This window comes from Cricetulus griseus, chromosome 8 (genome assembly GCF_003668045.3).
Source record: "Cricetulus griseus strain 17A/GY chromosome 8, alternate assembly CriGri-PICRH-1.0, whole genome shotgun sequence".
Classification (NCBI taxonomy): domain Eukaryota; kingdom Metazoa; phylum Chordata; class Mammalia; order Rodentia; family Cricetidae; genus Cricetulus; species Cricetulus griseus.
In genome coordinates, this window is record NC_048601.1 from 18,469,459 (window position 1) to 18,496,950 (window position 27,492).

Below are 27,492 nucleotides of genomic sequence, written 5' to 3' on the forward strand. Positions count from 1 at the left end.
ATGGATGTCCCTGGGAGGCCTGCTCTTTTCTGTGGAGGGATGGGGGGAGTCGACCTAAGGGGAGGGGATGTGGGGGGGACTAGGAGGAATAGAGGGAGGGGAGGCTTCAATCAGGATGTAATATGTGAGAGCAGAATGAAAAAGAAAGTCGGTTCTTACTTTATCCTGTGTGAGTTCTAAGGACTGAACTAAGGCCATCAGGCGTAATGGTACGTGCCTTTACCCACTGAGACACCTCACCAGCTCCTGTTTTTTTTTTATTAATTTTTTATCTAAATACTTTTATTTTGGAAGATAGGGTCTTATTATATGTTCCTGGCTTGCCTGGAGCTCACTATGTAGACCAGTCTGGACACAAACTGAGAGAGATCCACCTGGCTCTGCCTCTTCGGTGCTGGGATTAAAGGTGTGCTCTGCCAGACCTGGCCTGTTTCAATCCCCCCTTCCCTCCTGTGTGTGTGTGTGTGTGTGTGTGTGTGTGTGTGTGTGTGTGTGTGTGTGTGTGTGTGTCAAAGAGGAGAGGAGAGAGAGAGAGAGAGAGAGAGAGAGAGAGAGAGAGAGAGAGAGAGAGGGAGAGATCAGTAGGTATCATGGTCTATGGTGCGTATGTGGAAATCAGGAAGCAGACTTGGGCTAGTGTTCTCTTCTTTCACAGTGGATTCTGGGGTCCAACCCAGGTCGCCAGGTGTATGCAACAAGAATTTTTACGTGTGGAGTCATCTCACACATCTTGATTTTGTTTGTTTGTTGGTTTTTTAAACAAACTGTGACACTAGCTCAGGGTGGCTTGGAACTCACTTAGTAGCCAAGCCTGGCCTCAAACTTTCAGTTTCCTCCTGTCTCCACAGATTCAGTGCCAGCTCATGAAGGTGGCAGGTGGCAGGTGGCAGGGACACACAAACATACTCACTGATTGAGGACAGGAAGCTGTAACCAAAATACAGTTTTTTCAGCACAGCCCTTGTTAGTGGCCCAAAGCGTCGGATTAATGGCACTCATGAACAGAAGAGATCCTTCCAGACAAATTGGGAGATGACCAATGAGGGGAAAATAGCTCCTGATGGCTGCAGTCAGTGAGCACTGTAGGGAAACCATTACCAAGACAGAGGCTTCAGTGGGGGACCCCGTGCATTTGGTGAACAGAGGACCTGGGATCTCCTCGCAACCCTGGATCAGCAGAAGGCACTCTGGTACAAGTCCTTTGTTACCGAGTCTGGTAGCACAAGGCACTGGGCTTATGTTGAGGTCAGTGGAGAGGCGCATCTCACATCTGGAGTTTCGTGGTTAGGCAGTAGGGGAAGGCAATTTCTGTCTTTGTAGAGTAGCTGATGTCCCACATCCATGGGCCAACTAGACCCAGGAGCCTGTCTGGAATCCTAACAATGGGCTCTCTGGAACTTCTGTTAGTACTGGGCAGGAGCAGCTTTCACAGGTATACAAACGGGAGGGGAAGAATGGGGGAAGCTTGATATCCAGCTAGAGTGACCAGGACACAGCAGGGCCACCCCAAGGCACATAGAAGAAGGTGGGATCTGGGAGTGTAAGGGGCATCTATCCTACTGGCCAAAGTCATAGTCTTAGTAGGGGCAGGAGTGCCAAGCATGCTCAGTAGGGGCAGGAGTGCCAGCCATGCACATGACTGGTTGTAAACCACTGAGTGGTTGGCTTCAACCCCCCCAGTGGGAACAGTCTCAAGCAGCTCTGTGTGTGACTCAAGCCAGATGGCTTGAATGGCTTTTGACCCTTGAGGGCTGTGACATCTTAAGGAAGGTAGCAGTGTCCTTGTGTGGTCCACACTGTGGTTTGGCGGGGTTGCCAGTCGGTGGCATCTCCACCACCTGGGAACTTAGCAGGCATGCCAACTGTTGGCTCTGGCCTCTCTTAGAGCAACTGTGGGAAAGCCGCACCCTCTTCTGAAGGCTCCCTTGGAGGTGCTGAGGGGAGAGCAGGTGTAAGACACATCTCACCAGCCATGGAGAGTCTAAGTGCCGCCGGGCGGTCACAAAGATGGCTGCTTTTTCTCTGAACAGCTTCAGCTGCCCTCCCTCCTCTTGCCTCTTTGCCCTAGCCCAGTAGAGCCAATGGGCAGAGGGCATTTTCAAAGCAGGTAGGGTTTTATCTGGTCCACTCATTCCCTTGACTTGAAAACCTTGGATGCTGTCCAGAGTGGGAGGTTCTAAGCTCACAGTGGCCCACCACACTGACCTGCAGCATGTCCTCCCTAAAGTCAGTACCTTTCGGGGATGAACCTTCTATGATCATGCGAAGGGTGAGAGGGCTCAAGACAGAAGTCACCCTGTGTCCGCTCTAGAGACCAGAAACAACAAATGTTTCATATAGGGGATTGGGGGTGGGGTTAAGAAGACAGAGACGGACTTGCCTGAGAGGGAGGCTCCTCAGCATCACCAGCCAGGGCACCCTCATGCCTGGGGTGACTAAGAGTGGATACAATCTGGGCTTCTCTCCTGACCTCCTTTATGGGGCAGGGAGAGGCATTTCACATCCCAGCCAATCATCTTCACAGGGTGTGGTTCCCATCTCTATGGAGGCTGAGCACTAAAGACAGCAGCCCCTGCTCTCACTATAATGGCTGGAAAGCCTCCCTGCCCTGTGTGGCCTGGACCATTCCTAGGAGCTCTGGCCTCCTTAGCTTCCCCATAGGGCCTTGCCATTCTGAAATAATGAAATGTCTGCTTCAACTGTGAATGCAAGAAGCTGCTGGCATTGGACATGCTGGGCGGTTCTGTTCAACCTGGGTCGTGTTAAGGCTGTCCTTGTTTGGTCATACCATCTAGGATGCCAACCTGACAGCTAGGGGAGAGGGGCTTCCACTCCTGCTTTCTTTGGGCCCACCTGGCTGGTTCCCTGTCAGCCACCACCAATGATGTTCAACTTGACCAAGCCTTAGTTTTTTCATCTGCAGAATGGGGACTACAGCACATCCCACTGGTGTCAATATGGATAACATATTGAAGGAGACATAGACAGGTCCTCGGTGAGCATTTCCAAAGCCATGGCCAGAGTTGCTATGGGAGGTGATGAGGGAAGGGGACAAATGCATGGAGACGCCACATCTCCTTATCATAGGCTAAGGTTCACCCTTGTTCCCCAAACACTGGCCACCTGGGGGATTTGGGGGCATGCTGGATTTTTTTAGGTGGCCACTTTGAGCTTAGGGAAAGGTGATTCTTGCTCAGGGTGAGGATATGCTGGCTTCAGCTATGTCAAGTTGAGGGCCTGCTGTGGGATCCCAGTATGTTTGTGCTGACCCAGGACTAAGGATGACATTCTGTAGGTATGTCCTTCCCGCTCTCTAGGGAACTCAGAGTGACAGTCTCTGAATAGGGACCTGTCCCTGGGGATAAATAGGAGGAAATATCCTGAGCATAGATCTGATGGACAACTCACTACAGATTCCATCGTTGGCTCCAGCCTTGGCAGCTACTGGACCGAACTTGGCCTACTATGTGTTTCATGTCCTCTAACCTCATCTTGTCACCAAGGCTGTTTGATCAAAGAAGTCACATTTGGGGCTGTCCACTCACTCTGCAGCTCTGACTGGGGTCAGTGAGCCATGCTCTCCTGGACTGCCTCTGCATTGAGGCTGTACAAATGGTCCCCACTTGTCACCTCTGTCCTTATCTCCCTGAGGATTAAGGAAACCTACCAAAGCAGATGCCCAAGGCCACAGTATCCCTTTATATACTGTCATATCCCTCAGTGCCTCTTTTGGAAGAACATGGTTTGGGCCCCACACCCTTTTCCCCTCAACCCCCCTCTATATGAGTCTTGTAGAATCTATAATCCTGGAGATCAAAGCCAGTCTTGGAATATCTGCAAGAATCTGGGAAGGTGGAGGGTAGCTAAGACTTTCTTCTTGTTCCTAGTATAGTCTGGGATTGTTGGGAGTGTCTTTTTTTTATATCGACTTTGTACAGACAACACAGGGCCCTTCAGGCAGATGGCATAAACCTGCCTGGGCTCCACATAGCCCCTGGAGAATCCCAGAGTGGAGGAGGCTGACCCGGTGAGAGCCTGATGTTCCCTCTGTCAGTGCAACTATGTCCTGCCCTGAGAAGGGAATTTCAGACCTATGCTGGTGACAGCGACCAGTGGCCCTTGGTCCACCCATGTATGACTGGGAGTTCATCTTCTCCCCACAACAACTGGCCCAGCTCCTCAGCAGGATCCAGTGCAGTGTAGTAAGAACTGGGTCAGGTTGAAGGCAAGTTGTGAGCACTTTTGGTCAACAAGAGGCCACTGGTTCATATGGGAGCTGAGGTTTGTTATTGTGGAGAGATGAGCAGGACCCTAGAGGAGCTGAAGATGGTTTGGAGTCCTGGTGTGCAAAGCTGTCCAAAGTAAACATCATTGGAGAAGGGACCCTATGGTTGTCTCTGAGTTGATACCTACTCCCAACCTCTAATTTTCCTAGGATTTTCTTTCTGTCTCTTTTAACACATTGGGAGTTTTTCCTGAATAGTCTCTATTTCGTTCAAAGCTAAGGAGAGAACGGTGTCTACTCCGTAATACTGAAGGAAGCAGAGAACATAGTGGAAGGGAAACTGTGGTTTCGGAGGCACCGGGAAATGGGGTGCAGGCAGAGTACCTCCTTCCTCACAGCTTCCTCTCCTCGGCAGCTCTGACTTACCAGCCCGAGGTGTGGTCCACTGGTGAAGTTTTAATTCACTAACATTTTAAACCTGGCATAAAGTCTGGGAGTCAAGACTGGGGACAAGACGTATCACTGGGGGCTGGGACTTGTGATCGTCATGTGTCTCTCAGGCGCCACACACCCTACTGTAACCAGCCTGCCTCCTTAGTGCTGTGTCCTGGTGGCTCCAACAGCCTGGCCTTAAGCTGACCCATCTTAGGTCACTGTTGTCCTAGGCCCTATGGGAAGGACATGGCTAGAGCTTACTGGCTAGAGCTAACTAGCTAACCCAGCCTGCCCAAAGCAGTGCCTTCCTCTGAGGAGAGCTGGCTGGGACCCCATGCCAGTGGGAATCGAACACCAAGCCTTACAAGAGTCTTGAAGGACCCATCTGGCAGCCTCTGTTCCAGGCTCAGGCACTCCTGTAGTCTACAGTGCCCCATGCCTGGCAAAGGGCTCTGGCTGCCTCTTGCCAGGACCATTCCTTGCCAAGGATTCTGGCAGAAATGAGTGCTTATAAATGGAGGAGTGAGCCGAGGACCCTGCCCAGGTGGGATGCACAGGAGCCCCAATCACAGGCACTTGGTGGGCTCTTCATAGGGTCGGGGGAGTCCATGACCCAGCTGCTGACTTTGCAGGCCTGGTTCAGGATGTGGGAATGTGGGCCCTTGTGTGGGGCAGTCGGCAGGCTACAGGGGCATCCTTTAATAAAAGTGTTGCTGGAGCCTTCGGTGCAAGCAGCAGGTGAGAACCATCCCGCAGATCTGCCAGATGGAGAGAACAGAGAGCGAAGAGACATGAGAATCCCGCAGGCTGCTGACTGAAAGCCGGGAGGCAGTTGCTCACACTGCAGAGGGCTGGAGATCTGCACCCCTTCAGACCCTGCCCATCTGGAAGGACCTGCTTTTCTCCCAGGAGCCCAGGAGGGCTGGGAGGCTATGAGAGAGGCTCCCCAAAGGGCATGACTTCTGTGTTAGAATGGGCTCGAATCACGAGAACCTGCTTACACAACACATTCAAACCTGTGGGCCTGGATTGGGGCCCAGTGGCTGCTATCCTTCCCAGAACCCACCCCAGCCTGGCTACTGGCCTGTGGACCTAGAGGTTTTCCATAGACAGCTCTGTTTATGTGGCTCTTCTGTGAGGACTTTGCTGCTCACACCAGAACTGCCCGGAAGCATCTCTGCTTCCTGTTTCCTGCTGCCCCAGGGCTCCAGAACCAAACCAAAGTCACCATAATTCCGGGAGGAGGACTCAGTGTTCCTATGAGTTCAGCGTGGGGACTCTAGTGTTGTGCCTTCCAGTACCCCTCCTGGATCCACGGCTGAACAAGGAAGGAACAAGGACACAGAGGATCGCACCTGCCCAGTTTCCTAGACGGTTCCCATTCTCAAACTACAGAGAAACTGCATTCTCCAGCCAGTGCTCTTTGCTCTCCCACCCCTGAAGCTGCCCTTTACCCCTCTCCTCCTTCCCATCCAGGGATGCCTTGAGGACCAGGAGACAGGGTTGTGACAGAACAAGGTGCCTCATTGCTGTCATCCTGGTCCTGATGGCGACAGTGTCATTGCTTGGTCTCCACTCTGTGTGTAGGACAGGAGCCCTGTGTAGCAGTACCACAGCTGTCGCATGGCATAGGGATGAAGGTGAGTACCTCTATGCGAGTCCTGTCTTTCTCTGGGCTTATTCTGCAGACCTGACCTTGGCTGTGCAGGCCTGGGTGCCAGAGTAGGACTAGACCCATGAAAATGATCATAGCTCCAGCCAGAGTAGGACTAGACCCATGAAAATGATCATAGCTTGAGGCAGCTGCCTGTCCTTGTCAGGTTATCTTCTGGTCATCAAGGACAGGCTTATCTCTTCACCACTCCCCTGCGCCAGATCCAGCAGGGTGAATAGCTGAGGCTACCCGCTGCTTTCAGCTTTAGCCTCAGTGCTAAGAGCCTTGCTAATCCACCTTGGGGACTAGGGGCTCAAAAACCCACAGGCGGCTTAAGAGGTTATCTGACCTCCACTGGCTTTAAGCAGGCACAGTCACAGCAAATCCACAGACATGTACCCAGGGGTTGTGGCATGCTCCTCTCTCCATCTCATGGTTGGATGCTTTTCTCATGGGTTATCAGGGTTTTTCCGATGCACACAAAGGGGCCGGCGGGAGGAGCCTCTTGGACCGGTCTATGTGTGTTGTAGGCTGTGTCCACCTCTCCCCAGCATATAATCCACTCTAGATGGTCTTGCAGGAGTCGAACTCCCTGACATGCATTATATATTTGAGATGGGTGCCCTTTAGCAATCATAGCAAGTGCATGAGGCAGCACTCTCATCAATCCATGCAAAACATACACGCATGTGACGACATACTTCGCCCTGAACTCTGTGGCAGGGTACACTTATTAATGTGTGCACAGGGACACATACACATGCACACACCCTGATCCTGAATTGCATGATTTGATCACACACACACACACACACACACACACACACACACACACACACGCATATCCACCCTGAAGTGTGCAGAGGGTAATGGACAGCAGCTCACTAGGTCCCAAGGGAGTACTAGTGTCTCCTTTTTGGCAGAGGACACAGAGAAGCCCAGCGTGGATGATCCAAGCAGCCAGCACACTGACATGAAACAACACAGAGACGTTCCTGGAGAGAGTACAACATAGCTGAGGGTAAGCTATCTCTTGGGTTTGGCTGCTGCCACCAACTCCACTTGCACAGGGCAGGGGGCGGGGGGGGGCATCTCTGGAGGAGCTGCTGGGTATAGCACTTGACTGCACATGTTTTGTTTTGTTTTGTTTTTGAGACAGGGTTTCTCTGTGTAGCTTTGGAGCCTATCCTGGCACTTGTCTGGAGACCAGGCTGGCCTCGAACTCACAGAGATCCACCTGCCTCTGCCTCCCGAGTGCTGGGATTAAAGGCGTGCGCCACCAACGCCCGGCCTGCTCATGTGTGTTTTTAACAGAGGCTATTGATGCTCTTGGTTTCTTTCGAGGCCTTTCAGCAAGCACCCGGTAGTCTTTGGACAGCACAAAAGAAACTCTGGCGTGGCCCACATGAAGGGTATGGCCCTTCGCCTTTTAATAACCTGCAGATCCCAGGATCACCTGTTTTCTAGCCTCTAAAACACATTAGCATTCTACTTGTGGGCTGTCCAGGTAGGTTTTATTTCAGCTGGGCACCTATAGGCTGTGTGACCTCGGAGTGATTACGTCCATCTCTAAGCCTGTCCTGGTAGGCAAATTCTTCCTTTGTTAGAACCAAGCCCCTCTCACATCTGAGAGAGGCTAGCAGGGCCTGCAGGACTCAGGCTGACCACATGAGCCAGTCAGATCTTTCCAGGTGCTACCCCTGACTCCTCATCCACTCTGTAGCCACTTCCTGCTATTAACTTAGTATCCACCACCTCCTCCAGGAAGTCTTCTTGGCCTCAAGAATGGCCAAGGCAGCTTCCATTTTCTCCTGTGAATACAATGCACAGGCTGACGCGGCCTCACTGCAGGGCAATGTCCAACTTACTTGTCTACCCTTCTCCCTCAGAGGTTAAAGCCCCACACCTGCTCTCCATGGGCAGAGCACAGCCTTCTACAAAGCCAATGCATATGCCCTTGAGCCTCCTCAGAGTGTCCCTTGGGTGGGAAGTTCCTCCTCTGTGTGTGAGGACAGCCAGGAAAAAAAAATCCCTGGGCTACTATAACCTTTTTAAAGTTTCCCAGCTAGAATATTCTATAAATTACTTTCTAAGATTATGCCAGAGTGGAAAGCCACCCACAGGAGAGGAAGCCGGAGGAGAAGAAAGAGCACCAGGAATAGGAGGCCTGGTTGGCTCTGCCGCAGTGGCTGTGTGATCTTCAGCGAGCGAATTCCATCTCTCGGACTAGCTAGTCAGGCTCAGTGTATCTGAATAAGATGGCGAACCAGCAGCCCTCTGCCCCCAGTGAGCACAGATCTGATAGCCTGACAGGACCCTCAGTGTATGGAGCCGCACAGTGAGGCCCTGGCAAGCCTGCAAGCGCTAGTGAGAGGAGCAAGTGGGTTCCCAGAGGATAACCTCTCTGACCAAAGGGGTTTCACCCTTTAGCATTCCTGCCACTCAACTTCTGCCTCAGCACTCTGTGAAGGCCACGGCTGGGCCATTCCATTTGCATCCAGAGGCTTCTGATGAGCCTCTTTGTAAATTCTAGCCATAGTTCCCACCTTGCTGCTAGACCCCAGGGAAAGTCCCCAGGTGACTTTCCTCTCCCACCCCCTACATCATCTCTAGCTCCAATCGGCTCCTCTGGAGTCCCCGAAATCTGAGGGACTTTGAAGATATACCGAGGTCTGGCAACCGCCATGTCCATTGTATGCACACATACTGGAACACAGCCCTGGGCCTTGGGTGGTTTCGAACTTTGCTGAGGGATTCTACTTGTGGCCAAGGTGATAATTTCTCTTGAGCACACATGTCATAGTGTAAGTGTCATCATCTCCCCTGAGCAACAATTTGGTTGACATGTCCGTGAGGCAATGATGGACAGGCCACCAGACACCTGACTGAGATCAGAGTGGCAGCCCCGTACTTCCTGCCTAGTTTCTGGAGTTCACGGAGCATCTGTCTAAGGTGGCTTGTCAGTGACATAGGAACCTTACCAGAATCTCCAGGCCATAGAAGCTTAAGGTTGCTAAGGGATGGGACATAGCAGCAGATTCCAAACTGTACGGGAAACTATATCTCAGGGTCCCGAGAGCAGTGAGTGGTGGCCCTTATACTCGGCTTCCCTCCTGTTTTGATGCCAACAGCTTGGCCTTCTGGGCCTAAATGACCAGTCTCCTATGTGGCAATGTCCATTGGCTGTTGCTTAAAAAAATTTGTCCAGTCTCTCTATCTTACTGATAAGGAAACCAAGGGACACCATTTTAGGATGATCTCCTGATCTTGGTGCGTGCGTGCGTGCGTGCGTGCGTGCGTATGTGTGTGTGTGTGTGTATGTGTACGTGTGTGTGTAGGGATCTGGTGTCTGTTCTGATTGGGAGGAACATTACTCTTCTGGGGAAGAAGGGCTGATTTGGGCCCTTTCTCAAGGCTGCCTGGAGGACTGGGATGAGTAATGTCCATCTCTGGCCAGTAGAGGGCACTCTAGCCGAGGCTTGGCCATTAGTAGCCTCTGCTCCGTCAACCACAAGGGAGCAACTTGGGCAAGGGGTGAAATGCAGACTCATAGTATGAGAGGTGTCACGGCCTGCAGGCACATTGCCTGTCCAGTGGCCTGGCCCTTGGACATTAGACTTATATAGCAACACTGATCTGCTCTGACTTCGGGCTCTAAGCATTTGCAGCCCTATATTTGGCCCTCAGGCTCATTACCTTTAGCTACAATTTCTGCAGATGAAGGCCAGGAAGAAGTGGATAGAGGTGGAACAGGCCTGGTCAGTGTCCTTCTAGGGAAGTCCCCTCAAAATCTGTGTGATGGGTCTCAGGAAACCCCAGTGAGCCAGAACCTGGAGTGATGAGTTACCTTGCCCGGTCCCAGCAGCAACTCTTCTGGGTTCACTACAAGGAAAGTACAAGAAGGGCTATGTAGTGCTCCTGGGCTCCCTAGTCTAGCAGAATGAGACAAGTAGCCATTGGGGAATTTTGGAGAGATGATGGACCTGTGTAGAAATACAAGCTATGAGCACCTTTTATGGGGTAACTGTATTGGCTTGATAATGAGGCCCACGATTTGCACACGTGATTATCCACCACAGGAGGCAAAGGACCACTGGGGCTCAGAGATGAAATAACTGGCCCTGGGTCATGTGGCCCAGCTCATCAGCACCAGAATCAAGAAGTCCCCTGAGAGTCTGGGGACTTCCTTCCAGCATGTGAGGATGCAGCTGGCAGCCTCCAGCCCCCCGGGAGGGGAGTAGAATAAGGTCTGGAGACAACCCTACACTGCAGTCTCCTCAAACCAGGTGACATTAGCATCCCGTGCATTTCCTTCCCACAGGCCTCTGTGTGGGGGTAATGCACTTGGGAAAGCCAAGGGCCAAAGCTAGGAGCCATGCTGCAGATCTAGGTGGGCGACCTGCGTGTAGTCTCTTTGGGTCTCAGTTCTCTGATCTGGGAAGTGAGGAGAGTGCTCTGTCGCCCTGGCGTGGGTCTTGGGCGAGGATCCATTAGGACTAAGCATCTGAAAATGCTCGGAGACCACAGCGAATCAGATGAAGCTAGCTCGCACCTGCCCACAGAGGCATGTGTGTGCACCAGGCGCCCTGTGGGGAGCATGCTCTCCTGTGCATCCTGGGCTCTTATGTAGGCAGTGTGAGAATGAGGGAATGAGCCTCATTTTGCAGATAAAGTTGAAGGACAAGGCAGGTAAGCAGTGGCTTGAGGTCATATGGAGCCAGAGCCAGACTGGGACCCCAGTGTCTGACTATTCAGTCCCTTCGCGTCTTGGGATGCCACTTCCCCGTAGTGGGGTGGGAGGTGCAGGGCAGGACAGCAGGAAGCCTAGGTCCTTCTAGAAGGGCAGCCACCATACAGCTCCCACCATTGGAAGGAAACAGGAGTATACACGAGGGAGGACTACCTTCTGTGTCTGCTCAGCCCCTGGGGATTCCCTCCAGATTCCTCTCCTAAGATCCCTTGATTGGAGCAAATAATGGGGCTGGTGCTCACTTCTTGGATGGAGGCTAGAGGAGGGGCATGTAGGGAGAGGCACTGAGAGCAGAGTGCAGCTCCATCCTCAGGGAGATGGGCATATCTTCCTGGAAGCATACGTGTGCACACATGGAATGGTGTCAGCTACATGCATGCATATTTGCACAGACAACTTAAACACACACACACAGGCACACACTCTATCATGTACACACAGACACATGCGGCCAGCCAGAGATGCTCACAAACCCAGAAGACTGTGCTGTTCACACAGGGAGCATGCTACGTACCTGATCCCACACTCGGGTCAAGGTGTTCAAGGCTCTACGAGGATTGAGACCAACAATGTGGTTCATCCTTGGTTGCAAAGGGAAAGGGGGGGGGCAAGGGTTGGGCAGGGCCAGGCATGCCTGTGCAAAGCATCAGCTACTTTCCTCAAGACAGGTGTCTGAGACTTCAGCTGAAGGGAGACATCTCCACTTACCTGGAGACAGGCCACCCCGATGCCCACTGCGCCCATGAGCAGCAGGTGGTCAGCCAGGAACTGCTCCAGCTTGGCCATGCAGCCTCCCTGCAAGGTGGAGGTGGGTTACTCAACCTTAGCCCAGCAACGGGCAGGGAGAGCAGGGAGACGAATGGCTGTCATCCTGCATGTAGCTGAGACTGGGGAATGCTAGCCTTGGAATTTCTCCCAGCCATTTTGAGATCATCAGGGGATAGTCCATGGTGTCTGAGACTTTCAGGAGGACCTGTTAGTTGTTAGTATTCTGTCCGACCTTGGGGTGCCCCAGGCTCTGTGATCCCAGGCCAAAGCTTGTGTTTTGCTTTCTCACACCTGCCTGATGAGCTGGACTTTCTAGGGGTCCTTCCCTAGCCCCTAGATGGCCTCAGCACTTACTTCCACCTTGTAGATGTTGGAGGGGTGGGCCCGCTGGCCACAGCGTGCCACCACTGTCTTGCAGCAACTGTCGGGCACCCGGCGACCCTGGGCTTCCCGAGACAAGATGTACGTGCTGTGTTGCCAGTCGGCCGAGCTGTTACTGCCACAACATTTGAACTGAGAGGAAGAGATGAAGCTGGGGTGAGAGGGGTCTGTGTGTGGCTCCCGCCCCTGTGGTCCAGGGCCACTATTCAGGTTTTATAGTCCCTCTCTCCTCTGTGATTTCCCTGTCCCTTTGGAGAAGGACAGGGTTTCTCTGGGGCCTTTCTCTGCAGGACACCCATTGGCTACCTTGTGCCAAGTGTTCTAGGGGCAGGGATCTGTGAGGTTGGGGAGCAGACAGATGTGGGGCTTTTGAGATTGTGATGTTGGCTGCCATTAGGGTGCACAGCCAGGGTCCAGGGCAGGGGGAAATTACAGAGGAGATATTACCTGGCACCCAGGAGGTAGGACCTGGGGACAAGGACCTAACTTGCCAGAGGTTTTAGGATCCCCATTTGGGCTTTGAAGTTCAGAGCCCCAAGACTAGAGGGGCGTGGAGTGTGTCCCAGAAGCCAGGCAGGACACAGGTCAGTCAGTACTGACCACAGAGGCTGCTGTGAATGCCAAGGACAATCCAGGAAGTCTGCACTTTACCACACTCAAAGTGACTTAATGAATGTTGGTCACTCCTCCCCTCTGTGAGTCAGGACATTGAGATCCTAGGACCTTGCACAAGGTATATGATACAGCTGCACTCAGTCTGTCCCTTGGGTATGGGTGCAGGGACATTTGATTCAAATGTTAGCCACCTACATGCCAGGAGTGAGGCCGAGGACCTGGCTCTTAGCTTACCATTTACTGTCCTTGAGAGGGGCACAGAGGAGGAAGGGGAAGTAGTTTGTCTGGGGTCAGCAAAAACCTGTAAGTGTGAACAGAGAGCCTGCACATAACTCTGCACACTAAACATGCCCGAAACACGAGAGAGCACACATAGGGCATGCACAATGTAACAAGAAGATCAGAGCATACACATGACATAACAGTGGAAACACAATGTGCATACAGTGTAACAGCTGGAGTATAGAGAGCATGAACACTGTATAATATCACACCCAGAGCACACACATGATATAACAGTGTGATGAGAGCATGACCACAGCTTATGACAGCACACACGAAGCAATCACTGGCATGGACGGTGCTGAGAGTCACATGCAGTTGTACGCTGTGTGTCACCGTGTGTGTGTTTGTGTGTGTGTGTGTGTGTGTGTGTGTGTGTGTGTGTGTGTGAGAGAGAGAGAGAGAGAGAGAGAGAGAGAGAGAGAGAGAGAGAGAGAGAGAGAGAGAGAGAGAGAGCTGGTGCCCCTGAGCTGCTCTGGGGATGTGTATGAATGCACAGAGCGGATGCCTGGAGTGCACTTAGCATTTGCACAGAGCCAGAAGATGCTGAAGAACAACTGTCACCATCCACGTTCATATACTGTCTCAGGCTCAGTCCCTCCTACCTGGATGCTGCTTGGGACACTAACTACCCCAGCTTGGGAGAGGCCTGTGTTACACATATTGATGCCATGGAGGCTTTAATCTGAATCTTACCCTGTGTCTCCCCACCTCTCAGTTAGGCAAGCCCTGCCCTCCTCCAGGCCACGTCCAGCCCCACCTCCCCTACTTTCTAATCTGAGGTGTCCAGGAAAAACTGCTTGTCCACAGCTCCATGAGGGAGACCCTCTAGCAAAGGCTCCTGCCGTACCCTTTGTCTCACACAGCTCCTTACATGTGGGACCCAGCAGGTGCATGCTGCTTGCAACAGGTGACCGACTATGTGGGTTGGCCCATCCCAGCTACTGGGCTAAGCACATGACTACAAATGCCATGGGTACCTATATGTACACACATGCCCCTAGTCATTTTCTTTGGGATCTACTGAGTCTTCTTGCAAACAAGGCCTTTTCTTGTCCCTCGTGTGCTGTTCAGTGGCTCACAACCAGAAAGTTCTTTCTTACTCTGAGCCACAGTGGCTTGACCTTGGTGTCTTGGTGTCCATCTTTCCGAGGAAGGATGAAATGGACAGGAGGACCTCAGAGCAGCTTTCTGCCTCAGTAGATCCAAATGGGAAGGCAGCAGGGATTGGGTTTAGACAGAGTGGAAAGGGGGCATGGGGGGAGTCAGGGTTCACTGACTGCTTTCCGTGGTGTCAGGTTACACATCTAGAGGTGATCACCATCACTGGGCCCCTCCACTATACGGCGTAGATTAGGGATGTGTAGCAGGAGCTCGGAGAGGGTGAGTCAATTGTCCCAGGGTCATGCAGACTGGGGGAGACAGACAGATGCAAGATGTAAACCTGCGTCTCTCTGTGTGGCTTACATCCTGCTGCAGCCGGTCCACCGAGGCTGTGATCTCTGCGGCCCTTGGCTGCCCGTAGTGCTCAGTCAGGGTGCTGTTCAGGTGCTGCCTCAGCTCGTCACTCAGCTGAGGAGGGGAGCATGAAGGAGTGTCAGAAGACCCCCCCCCCACACACACACATGCACACCTTCTTCTAGGACCCAGGTGTCACCTAACCCTCACCAGCTGTGGTCAGGGCACCGTATTGACTCAGACAGTGCTGTGAGCCTACATGAACGAGGTTGACTGAGGATGGCACGGCTCATGCTGGGTCACATGGGAGCTGCCTTCAACTTGCTGTGGATTTAAACTTTGATTACAAGATGAGGTTCAATATGTGGGCACTTGTGACCCTGGGCAACTGGGTGCACGCTGGCTTCAAATGGCTTGCTTGTTGGGACATGCTGTCTATTCCAGCCCAATGCCACCCCGTTCTTGCCTTCAAATCCTGAACCTGAAGCCGTAAACATGGGAAGAGAGTAAACCTGGTGGGCCTACTCCGGTCTTTACAATCTGTCAGTCTGCCATTTGACCCTTACTGATCCCTTTCCAGTGGCTGTCTTAGCAAGCCGGTTCCTTGTTTAGGGATCCCTGGAGGGAAGAAGGATGAACTAGCCTCCCTGAGAAACTCTCTCAGGCTCCCCCATGGAACCCAGCAGTACCAACAGAGGCAGAGAGATCTACCTAACAGGAAACAAGAAGATAGCCAGCCCAGGAAACAGGACTACCGACCTAGACTAATCTACCTCAGCCACGAGGGCAGCACGAACCCCAGCATCTAGCTGTTCCTCCCTCAGACACTGACAGAGCACTGCAACAGGACCTCGTACTTACCCTCTGGTAGTATACGTGTGCCAGGACCCCTGCAACCAGCTCCACCAGGAAGATGACCAGCAACAGGCAGAAATACTAGAAGCGAGGAGCACATGGTCACCCCGAGAACTAGGGATCCCCTGTGACAAAAGCCTCTACAAAGATGTGGGAGGTGGCAGGGATACCTGCCAGAACTCCTATCACCCCCATCCTCTTTTTACCCACATGATGGACATGGCCACTCCTGCTGGCTGCCACCACCAAGTTTCCCACTCATCCCTCTGCTTACAGGTTTGTCCAAGAATCCAACTACCCATCCAGACTTGAGTGGACACTGACTGGATGCCAAATGCCAGGCACTGTGGATTAGATACAACTGGCTCATGCAGGGATGGGTGGGGGAGCAATATGAAATTATTAGAGTGCTGTGTTGTCAGTGTTTCTATGGGGTGATCCTAAAGGCTCCCGATGTGGCGGGAAGTAAGAGCAGGCTTTATGGAGGTGGTGACACCTTCAGCAGCTCTCTGAGAGGACTACAGAGGCACTTGCCAGGCAGAGAAGGGGAGAATCACAATCCAGGCAGGAGAAGAGCACTAGCCCAGGAAGTGCAGGCCATTTGAGTTTGGACAATGGCAAGCACCCTGGTGGCTGGAAAGGAGAGGCAGGCTGGACTCAGGAGCTAAGGCTCTGGAGAAGGCAAAGACGAAGTTCCTGGATGTGATAGGAGTGGCATCTCCCAGCACCGATACCTGCTTCCCATCCTTCATAGCTTTTCCCAGGGCTTTTGGCTGCCCTCGCCATGCTTGCCTCTCCCAGGCTCCTTGGTGTCAGCCCAGACACTTCAGCCTCAGAAACACATTTGTGTTCTTCCCTCCTGGCTCCCGCCTGGCTGTGCACTGTCAGCAGCACCCTTGAGCCTTGTGGAAGCTGACAGGTCAGGCCTATGCAGTCTGAGAGAGGGACAGGGACTTGGAGGGAAAACAGATAGCAGGCATCCAAGGGACAAGGAACAGAGGAGAAGGTGGAGAGACTAGAATGGAAGAAGCCAGAGAGAGGAGGACCACTGAGAAGAACATCTGTCTTCCTAGAGCCTGCGTCTGGCCACCACAGGGCAGCAGCAGCTACTGTGTATTGGGATCACAGCACTTGGAGAAGCCACCTATGGGTGCCTTCTGAGATGCCAGGCTCATGAAGTAAGGAAAGGCATGTGGGCAGGAGGAGACAGGTGTCATGAGCCCTCAGGAGGACAACACAGAGCCTGTAGACTTTTGTAGACCTTTCATGACCTTGAGTCTGGACCCCTACGTGAGGGAGACAACATGGATAGGGCTTGGGAAACACAAGGGGAGTGAGATTTCTTTCAACTCCTGGGGGAAGAGCTGGACAGAGCCGCCCTTTACATTTAGATAAAGTTCTCAGTAATATCATTCCACCTCTTTCTTTCAGCACTGTGGCTGGCTATCATCACTGACAGGAAAAGTTCCTGGTCTCTATGGATGGGGGTTTAGCCTGCTGGTCACCCGTGGAGCCTGAGGCAGAGAGGATAAAAGATGTTCCTGACCGCCCTTCCTCTTTTCTCCTATGTTGTTATAGAAAAGTACACACAGCATGCCCGTCCAAGCTCTCTCTACTCCTCCCTCAAGCCCAGATGGATATGAGGAAGACTCAGTGGGGTGCTGTGAGGGGTACAGGCTAGGGGAGCATATCCAGTGATCCCATCTGCTGTAGGCTTTTTCTGGAGCTCTGTCTATCTGTCTGTCTAAACAGGACTCTCCAGACTGTGGGTGTCAGGCTCAGGACCAGGAGTCGGGGAAGGGGTATAGGCTCTCCAGAACACATTCCTCAGCTCCAGGACTCTTCACCCTGTTTGAGCAGCTAGTACTGCACAGGATCCGGAGTAAACTGAAGTATCTAAGAGTTCTGTGATGTCTGTATCCGCTCTCAGGAATGGGTCTAAAGACACGGAGAAATCTGGTGGCAACCCTGGCATCTGAGGCAAGCCCCAGCTCTTGTGCTCACTGGGACTGACTGGATGGGCACCAGTGCAAGTTAGAAAAGCCCACTCAGACCAAGGTAGTGTGCTTCAATAAGAGCTGTGCAGGATGGACACTGTGGTCCTGGTATGCAGGAAACAAGCTATGGGCTGTCTGTGATGGCCCTAACCTTGGGGTTGGGTTTTCATTTCTTTGTTGGTGGCAATGTTGGTACCACCTATGCTGTCCACCCTGACTGGTTGGAGAAGACTAGGCTTCCCAAAGCTCTGACCTGCTTCCTCCCAGAGTGTAGCCAAGGGTAGGCTTGAGGTAAGCAACACTTACCAGACAGTGTCAGGGACCAACAGCTTAGATTAGTAGAACTCCTGGAACCGCCTAGCCCATTGGACAGTGTGGCTGCTTTATGACCCACTCAAGAGACTGTCCCCACCACTTTACAGTCTTCAGAGCCCCAGTGCTCCTCTCTAATGTGTCTGCCCTTTGATTGGCTTGAAGTTGTCCTGCCATCAATCCTCTTGCTCAGGTATACTACTGGGGGCAGCCCTTGTCCTGCCACACAGGACCTATAGGCAGGGAGTACTAGTCAACACAGGCTTCCTGAATGCATATCAGCATATCCCCAAGACATCAGGGCAGAGGTGATGGAGTGCCTGTCCCTGAGAAGCAGAACTGGGCTTCTGCTGCCTGCATTCCTGTTAGCTGTGAGTCACTCATAGACACCAGTCCTGAAGAGGTGGCCATTTTATATTGCTCCCCTGGGGGAATCCCTGCTGTTGCAGTCCCTGAAAACAGGTAAGGAAAGGGGAGGAGAGAGACCTGAAACTATGTCACATCTCTGGACTCCATGTCAGGTGAAACTAGCACACGCTACTACTGGGACTGTTCAGAGGATCCAACAGGTCATGTGACATGTTGGGTTTTTCTGTAGAAGAGTTACATTTGTAGTGCGTGGAATGCCCAATGGAGCAAGAAGTGCTACTCCAGCAGGACTCGGTATCCCATGAAGCAAGGGTCCGTGGAACCCGGTGCTCTGAGGGAACTGTGGTGGCTATAGGTGACAAGAAGCAGTTCTTACCAGAGTTGCAGGGGGGAAGGGGGAGGCCCTGAGTCACAGCTTCCCGCGACAGTTCCCAGGAGACAGGTGAAAGTCTCAGAGGATCCTGCAGCTCTGAGCACGGGACTGATTGCTGGTAGAAGGCTGCTGGATTTGTGACAGGAGGCCATGAGCCCTCATGAATGTCTCACTCATTTCACTTTGCTGAGCCCTTGCAGATCCTCAGCCCCTCTGCATGCATCAGAAAGTCTCTGCTTGCAGCCCTGTACTCTTCCCACACCATCTGTCTAGCCTTCAAGCGTTGGCCCTCACCAATCCCACTGGCAGTGCCTTCCTGGCCTCCACTCCCCAGCTCAGACCTGGCTGTACTATGTCAACCCCTGAAGATGTCCACAGCAGCACCTGCGTGGCCTCTGCCTGACTCAGCCTTGCCTGCTTGGTCCTCTTCTCTGTTGCTTCTGATTCCTTCCGTTGGTGGTCCACTGCTCCTTTGCTCTGGGGAGGCCTTCACTGGACTCAGCCGTACCCATGGCTGTCTCAGCAGAGTAACTGTGTGCTTCTGGGGATAGGGACTGCATCTTGGAGTTCCATGGCTCTTCTACAGTGCGTGGTAGGGTTGGGTATATGCTCGGGAAGTAACCCTAGGCTACTGGACAAGTGTGAGATAACACGAAACAGCGGCAGGGTCAGCCCCATGCTGGCGAAAGCAGTTTAATCTTATATCCGGAAGGCGACACAGCTGCTGTCTCAGGTCACCTTACTCAATGGCTTACTCATTCTGGAAAGATTTTTGCCTCCAGGGGGCCAGTCCTGGAGACATTATTCTGTTATCACAGCCAGGACAGAAAGTACTGTGGGCTTCCAGAAGACAGAACCAGGGCACAGCTGACCATCTTTGAGACATGGGACAGTTCCCACTGCACAAAACTACCCAGCGGACATGTCAATGATTCAGAGGTTGGGAAAGCCTGAGGCACACTCCCCTTCAGGTCCTCCGGCTGATGCTGAGACTTGATTTGCATATGTGTCCCTAGGTACTCTGGGATGCACAGAAGAAGACAGGAGAAAGTTACCCACTTGCCAAGAAGCCAGAGATGGAACCCAGAAACACAAGCTTGAGACAGATTTGACTCTGCCTGTCTGGGAGGACACATCTGTCCATGAAACTACTCAGCTTGACCTAAGCAAGGGTCAGGAGGCTGGAGTGATGCCCTAGTGTTGCATAACTACCGCCTTCAAACTGAAGCATCCTCTCATGGTGCAAAGAAGCTACAAGATTCATAGGCCTCTGCCCAAGGTTACATAAGCAGGAAATGACTGCTGGAGAGGGGGGGTGTTTGAGTGGAGCTGACTGTAAGTTGTCCAAGGAGCACCAGGGACTCTGCCTCATCTGTGCTGGGGTGGGCTTTTCACTCAGAAAGCTGCTTTTGGTCACCCAGACTCCTGTAAGAACACCAATAAACCCAGGGGCTCACCAAGCTGAACTTGAGTGGAATCATTTCTTCTTTCTGTTGTTGATGCCCCATGTAGGGTGACCAGGTGTTCACATCTACCGTGAAAAGCTGTTTAATCCCCAGGGAAACTCTGTTCTCTGAACCAGCGGGTCCCTCTGTTTGCTCTAGGTGACCTGGCGAGAGGTGTATTGCCATAGGGATGGCATAGCAGTGGCATTTGCCTGGGTTCTGGGGATCCACACTCTAATCCACATGTTCACACAGCAATGCCTTTATTTCTTGGGGTGATCTCCCCAGACTCCTTGATAGTTCATTAATGGAATAGTTTTAACTAGAAGCAAAGTGGGATATTTTCTAAAATGACAGATCTGCACCGTGTCCTCTGAAACAAACCAGTGTGCTTTCTAATGAGAGGCTCTGCAGGAAACATGCACAAGTGTCCCCCTGGGCCATGAGGGCGATTAACTAGAAGCAGTCCTCACAGCTGGACTCACCCACCACTGGGGCAAGCAGAGTGACAGGTAATTTCTAGGTCAGATTCACTGGGGAAAATGACACAGGGCAGCAGTTCAGCATCTATGTTGCTAGCTTTGTGGTCAGTTTTAAGAACTTTATAAAACTGGCCTTTCAGTCTTTCTCTGTTGCATGAACTCTGTCACAAAGAACGAAGCACTGCTCTTCGGCCCTGTCACCCATCGCCATTCTGTGTATGAGACTAAAACAAAGACAGTTTTCCAGGCTTGCCACCAGGCCACTATGTAAGCATCAAGATGCTAGTCTAGGATGTCTGGGACAGGTGGAGATGCCAGGCTATCTTCAGAATAGTCTGAAAGAAGAAGCAGAATCCAGACATGGCCAAAGTTAAGTGGCAGTGGGAAGGGCCCACAGAAAATCCCAGCAGCTGAGTATGGAGAGATTACAGCAGCAGAGGGAGAGAGGGAGGGGCAGACCAAGCCAAACCGGAAAAGTCAGAGCCAGCTGTTTAAGCAGCAAGTGACCTTGAGGCAAATTATTTTCTGACAATTACCCACCAGCTGGAGGCACTTGGCTATTTGCAGAAGACAGAGGATGTGGAGTTGAGAGCATCAAGTCATTCCTCTAACAAGATGTCACTGTTGGAAGGTCGAAGGTGACCTCTAGCCCTCATGGCACCAGTCCAGTACTCACAGACTGGGCCAACGGGCCACAGCCTTGTGTTGCTGGATGCTGGGCCTCAGCCATCCCACCTGGAGCTGTGAGGTTGTGCCAGTCGGTAGCTAGCTCTCACAGTCAGTCTTCTGGGGTGGGGCGGACTGGGTATAATAGCACCAGAGCTGCATGAAGATAGCTGGCTGACGGCTTGAGGGGAGACTGAGACGCAGCAGAGAGGGGGCTGATAGGCCCTGGGGAGGAAGGAGGTGTTCCAGAAGCACATGAAGGAAGTGTGACAGGGTTCATCCAGAGTGCACAGCTAATTGTTGGGGCCCTAGAGGATCACCTTGCATGGGTTGGGGCATCATGGAAGCAAAACACGGTCCCTGTGAGACAAGCCAATGACATTTGCTTCATGTGAGGACTTCTTAGGGTCTCATACAAATGGGCTGAGTGACAACAGGATCCAGAATGGGCACAGCACCTACAGCTGGCTGCAGGGAGAGGAGCAGGCTCCCTATGGGGGCCACATAGCCCAGGGAACCCAGAGGATGCTATTGCTGATAGACTCATGTATGAGGACCTGACAAATTACTGATGCTATGAGACCCTGGAATGGCATGGGCCTTCCTGTTTTCTTACAGGCTAATGGGGAGATGGAGTAGTATGTATTACAGGTAGAACATGATAAGGGCAGGACAAAGATGGTGGCAAGGGCCCAGGATGGGACCACAGAACAGTCTCTAGTGGTGGGAATTCTAGGACGAGACTAATGATGGGAGAAGGGGAACTAAGGAGGAGAAATTTCTACCAAGAACAGTAGAGAGGAGACTTTAGGCTCCAGGGACAGATAGCCTGTGGGTTAGAAAAGGTCTTAGGTCTTGGAGGGCAAAGTGTCTAAGAGTTTAAGCCCCTTTCAGCATAAGGTCCTGTATTCCCCACTGGACTTCAAACCAATATCAAGGCCACAGTCCTATTTTCTTGTCTCTTCATTGTGCCCAGAAAAGCAGGAAAGCCAGGAACAAATGTGCTGTAAATACCTGTTGAGTTTGATGGTTCAGTGTCAAGCTTTCCATGTATTCTGAAGCATTGGCTTCAGAAGTTTGTAGGTGAAGAGTGTTGGAGAAAGTTAACTGGCTGTAAAACAACAACAACAACAAAAAATCCAAAAAAAAAAAAAAACTGTTTCTCTAGAACATGCCACTGGAGGTGGCAATGATTGGGTACAGAGAAAGGTGGTTCTGGTTTGGGAGATAATGGCACAGAAGGTGGTCTGGCTTGGGAGTCCAGGCCTAGCTTGCCCCGTGATAAGATGCTTTGTGACTGGGCTTTGGTAGTGTGGAGTATTTCACTATGTAAGTAAGGATCTGTTACATTTGTTTACGCTGTGGAATATTACTTTAACTTTGTAATGTGTGTTATATTTGTTTCTGCTGCCTTTGTTAACGATGTAAAGGCAATTTTTGCGTTTGTTTTTGCTGCATTTGTTTAATTATGTAAAGATGTGTTGCATTTGTTTCACCTTGCCTGCTTAAGGCACCTGATTGGCCTAATAAAGAGCTGGATGGTCAATCGCTAGGCAGGAGAGGGATAGGCAGGGCTGGTGGGCTGAGAGAATAAGTAGAAGGAGAAATCTAGCCTTGAGAGAAAAGAGAGTGATGAGGGAGATCCCTAGGGCCAGGCAGGAAGCCAACAGCCAGCAGACACAGAGTAGGACATATAGAAAGGTAAAAAGCCCTGAGGCAAAACACAGGTGAAGAGAAACAGGTTAAATTCTAAGAGCTAGCAGGAGAAACGCTAATCTGGGCTAAGCATTTGTAACTAATTAGAAGTCTCTGTGTCCTTATTTGGGAGCTGGTTGGTGGCCCAAAAGCAAAAGCCTGGTACACTTTGAGTCTTCTGCATTAAATGCAAGATGAGATGGGAGGGGTGTGTTTGGGCAGCATATTCTTCGGGCCAGGAAGGGTCAGACAGGGCCTCAGTCCTCCCTTGTGCATCCTGCTGTCATGTATGGCTCCTCTCTGTTTGGTGAGCAGGTCTTGAGTCCTTGCTTTGGGACCAGCCCGTCCTTGGGATGTCACCTTCTCTACTCTGGTAGGTTGAGTGCAGTACATAAGTATGTCCAAACTAGAGGGGCTGAGGCTGTGGGCTGCAGACGGAGAGCCATGTATTCTAGTCAGCTTCACGAGTTATCGTAGGGTGTTCCAGTCCCTAGACTTCCAGCTTCCAGGGTGTTACATTTCAACTGACTGAAATGCCCCTTAAACCCCAGTGTTTGGAGCACTGGCCACTGACAGTCATCACTGTCCTCCAGTCAAGTCCAGGACTTGGAACATGAAGGGGACGCAGCCAAATATCTGCTACTGCCTCCTTTGGTTCTAAGGTAGAAGGAGTCTCGGCCCCAAGGCCTGTCGCCATGTTTCTGATCCCTAGAGGAAGGCAATCTTCTCTCTTGTGTAGCTATTTCCTCCAAATTGAAGCCTTCCCTCCTACAGGGGCGAGCTGACTCATTAGAGTCCGGAAGCTCAGGGAACTTACAGGGATCAGGAGACTCAAAAAGATTCACAGTGTCATTTCCCAAGGTTATGAAACTAGTATTTGTGAGCGAGAGGAGGCTCTTCAGCGGAGCTGCCTGCAGCTTATGGGGAGCTCAGGCACATAGCTATTTCGAGTTGGCAACGATACTGGGATGGGTCCTTTGGTGAAGCAGCTCCCTGAGGGACACCCGTGTTCCTGTAAGTAACTGGGGTTACTGTAACTGGGCTGTAACCACTGCTTCCACAAGGTAGACTTGGGTGTATTTATTTCTTTGGTGTGTCATTAGTGCCCATTTGGAGTGAATAGATGCGTGTCTCTCTAGAAAAAAATAGCACAACACCTCTGTTTGTGCCTACTTGCCAAGGTGTGTGTGTGAAGACTCAGTAGCTTGGATAGAGCTGAGTGGGGGAAGGGTGCAGTCCTGTAAATGGCCCCTTCTCTCCACTGGCCACCTCTTCTATGACATTCTGATGATCTGCCCTGGGGTGCTTTCTGCAGCCTGCCTCATGGGCTCAGTAATGAAGCCTGAGCACCCAAAGAAGGGTGATGGGGATGTGTTCTGTATATCTCTTTATCTTATTGGTTGATGAGTAAAACACTGAGTGGCTAGTGGCCAGGCAGGAAGGATAGGCGGGGCTATCAGAGGAGGAGAATTCTGGGAAGGGTAGGCAGACAGGAATCTCGATGTTAGCCAGGGAAGAGGATACGCCAGGAGTTCTCCGATAAGCCAAAACCACATGGAAATACATAGATTAATAGTAATGGGTTAATAATTAAGACAGAGCTAGCCAATAAGAAGCCCTAGCCACTGGCCAACATTTAATAACTAATATAGCATCTGTGTGTTTATTTGGGGCTCAAGGGCCAAGGGACCAGCTGGGACAAAGAACCTCTCTTTACAGAGGGGAGCTATCTTCCAGGTTTACCAAGCATGAGGACGTGTGCAGGGATGTTCCTAGGCTGGGGAGCTGCAGGGGCACACTATGGTTAGGTACGAGAGGGCTTCTTGCAGGGTCCAGCCAAAGACCTAGGGGAGGAAGCAGGAACCTGGCTACAAGATCTAGACACATCCAAGGGCTTTCTCGAACCATCATAAGTAATGGCAGAAGTAAACAACACTCTTGGGTTGTTGCACATTTGGCCAAGATGAAAACCCGAAGATGTCTAATACCCGTCTAGAGACTATAGCTTTTAGGATCTTTCCTGGGTGACAGTGTGGGTCAGTACTGGGGACAGAGTTGTTGGCATCTAAGGAGACCAATTTGTCATAAAAACTCTCCACTAGGTGGTCTCACAGGCCAGAGGAAAGCCATGGCTTGACACCTGACTCTTCCCACACACTGTCATCACCTCCTTTGCTTTCCTTCCTTTCTCAGTTCACACGGCCATCTGTCCAACCATGCACCCACCTTTAAGACCAAGTTCTCCAGCCTCCCCAAGTACAGTCTAACTGTCCCTTGGTCTTGATGGCCTTCTCAGAAGAGGACCCGAGTCCAAAGATGGTTGTTCGGGAAAGATGTGGAAACTGCAAAGCCAGTGCCCTGGTCTTGCAGGTACTCGTTACACTACTTTGACCTTCAGTGGGCCAGCCAGCAGCTTTGTCATCTTGGGACGAGAGGCCAGGGCCCAGCAGCTGTTAGACATATTGGTTTGATGTGTCTGTTTCATCACAGATTTGCATTATCCTCTCTGTAGACATATGCCTGCTTATATGAACATCCCAAACCATACTAGTGATTTCCCTGGCTCGGTGTCACTGTTCAGTGAGGACAGGAAGTGTGTGTGTGTGTGTGTGTGTGTGTGTGTGTGTGTGTGTGTGTGTATGTGTGTCATATACAAACACGACTGCCAAGACTCACATCTCCACCAGCAGGCCCAGAATCCTCCCTTTTTCTGTGTTTCTGCCCTGCCTATTGAAGAAGCGATAACTAAAGTGGTCCAAGGACAAATTGGATAAGCAGAGCACCCAGTCACCCACTTCCTGGCTCACTATCCTTTCAGTCATTAAGCTCTGAGTTGTTTAACCAAGAATTTAATGCCAGTGCTTTCTTGAACTAACACAAGCAGTTTTGAAGCCCAGCTTTGGTTTAAAGAGATGGGTAAGCTGCTTTAGAAGTATTCTGTTTTTCTGGAGATGACTGCCTTGCTTTTATTCACCCCCCCTCCCCTGTGTTAACTTCCTTGTAAAATCTTGAATCAGATGAAGGCGGCAGGAAGTCCCAAAGGAGAAACACAGGGAGTCCAGCTCTTCACAAAGTGGTCCCAAAAGAGACAAAGGAAAAGATGAAAGGCAGGCAATGGAATGACAGGCATCCAAGATGAACTGCAGTCGGGGTGGGAGTGGCAACCAGCACCCCCAGGAAATGCCTTGAGAGGGGCTGGCCTGCTTGTACCAAGACTTGGCTATTCCTCCCTCCTGTCCCACTTTGTCCTGGCATGTCTGCCACCCCTAAAAGTCACTTTCCTAAGAAGGAGACACTCCTGGGGGACAGGAACAGCTCATCCTTTCGGACACCGAAGCAGCTATCGGCTTGGCATGAGGACTCCTCAGAGGGGAAAAGGGATGGATTTTAAATTATTCACACCAGGTCTTCTATTTTAGCTAAGGCTGCAAGAGAGAGACAGATAATTCAGGCCACCTGAGCCGAAAGCTGATGACCAGGACCCACGCCACCCAGATCAAAGGAGGGGGTCTATTTTTAGAATTTGGAATGTGGGCCCCGCAAACTTCTATCTTCGGCCAAACGAGGATGGTGATGGATGGCTCAGACTAAACTGGGTCTTGTCAGGAGCTCCTTTATTTTTAGGGAGGGGATGGATGAAAAAAGTAGGTTCTAGAACCCAGTTTCTGAAAACCAGGGACCCAGAATCACAATGTCTCCATCTGGGCTTCGGAGGCTTTGTTAGGCAGGAGGACAAACCCTAGAATTCAGGGCAGATGTATCTGGGCTGGGGCTCAAAAGCAGCTTGCCCACCTTGATGTACAACCTCCAACCTGGATGAGTCACCCAGATTCCAGCCACGTAGTAACCCCACTGTGACAGGGGAGGTGCTGTGGGGGAACTGAGGAAGCATAAGGTCCAGGGAAGCCACATTATGTAAAGATCATAAAATACCACTCTAATCAACACATCATAGCAAAACTCCTTTGAGAAGGGACCTAAATTAGCGGTTATTTTTAGGGCCGCTACTCCCAGTGTGCCCACAGCCTGGGTGAGACCACATCCCCCATAGAAGCAGCACCAGCAAGACGTTAGGAGGGTACCCGGACCCAGCTGTGTCCTCCCCATGACTCCCTAAGTTGTCTTGTCTTGCCCTCTCCTCAGCCACAGAGTGGTCCTCTGTGCTACTCTGTTTGGGAGCACTTTAATCTTTGATCTGATCCCCCAAGGGTCAGATCCTACAGCTGAGGCTCTAGTTCCAGCAGAACTGAAGAGCATTTCCCAGATCAGCACAAATGCCCCAAAGAGCAGACCCTGCAATGGCTGCACAGAGACCCAGGGTCAACACAGCTGGCTCTATTGGGCTCACAGAGAAAGGCCCAGAATCACAAGGGCTCAGATTTCAATGGAGGGAAATCTCACAGTGGCCTGCTGGAATGAACCCCCCCCTCCTCTTAAGCCCAGCACACTTTCCTGTTAGCCCCTTCCACACACATCACTCTCCATGTCTTTCTCAGCCAGAGACACTTGCTTGGAACCAGAAAGTCTAGTGAAGTCATAAGCTCCAGGGTAGGGCCTTATCTACCTCCCAGACCACTGTCTTCTCCACCCGTGCCTCCTAGCAGGGCACAGGCCCATGTCCTTTTCATGACTCATGACCTCTGGCCTTTTTCCAAATGAAATGCAAAGAATTCAGGTGATTTCTGGGGTCCCTTCCTGGCAGCCTGTTCTCTGATTCACTCCAAAGTGGA

At 51.6% G+C, this 27,492-nt stretch overlaps 1 protein-coding gene across 1 annotated transcript in view; it reads right to left on the bottom strand.

Annotated features, from left to right (window-relative positions):
* Positions 1–1,040: 1,040 nt before the first annotated feature.
* The window catches only part of Tspan11 (tetraspanin 11), a 41,447-nt gene continuing 14,995 nt past the window's right edge, over positions 1,041–27,492 (bottom strand). Inside the window, exons 3-7 of the mRNA XM_035448803.1 lie at positions 15,430–15,504; positions 14,578–14,682; positions 12,187–12,345; positions 11,773–11,859; positions 1,041–5,418 (exon numbers count right to left, since the gene is read on the bottom strand). Coding sequence (XP_035304694.1) covers positions 5,359–5,418; positions 11,773–11,859; positions 12,187–12,345; positions 14,578–14,682; positions 15,430–15,504 — 486 coding nt within the window. The 3' untranslated portion in view covers positions 1,041–5,358. The remainder of the gene's footprint in view (positions 5,419–11,772; positions 11,860–12,186; positions 12,346–14,577; positions 14,683–15,429; positions 15,505–27,492) is intronic.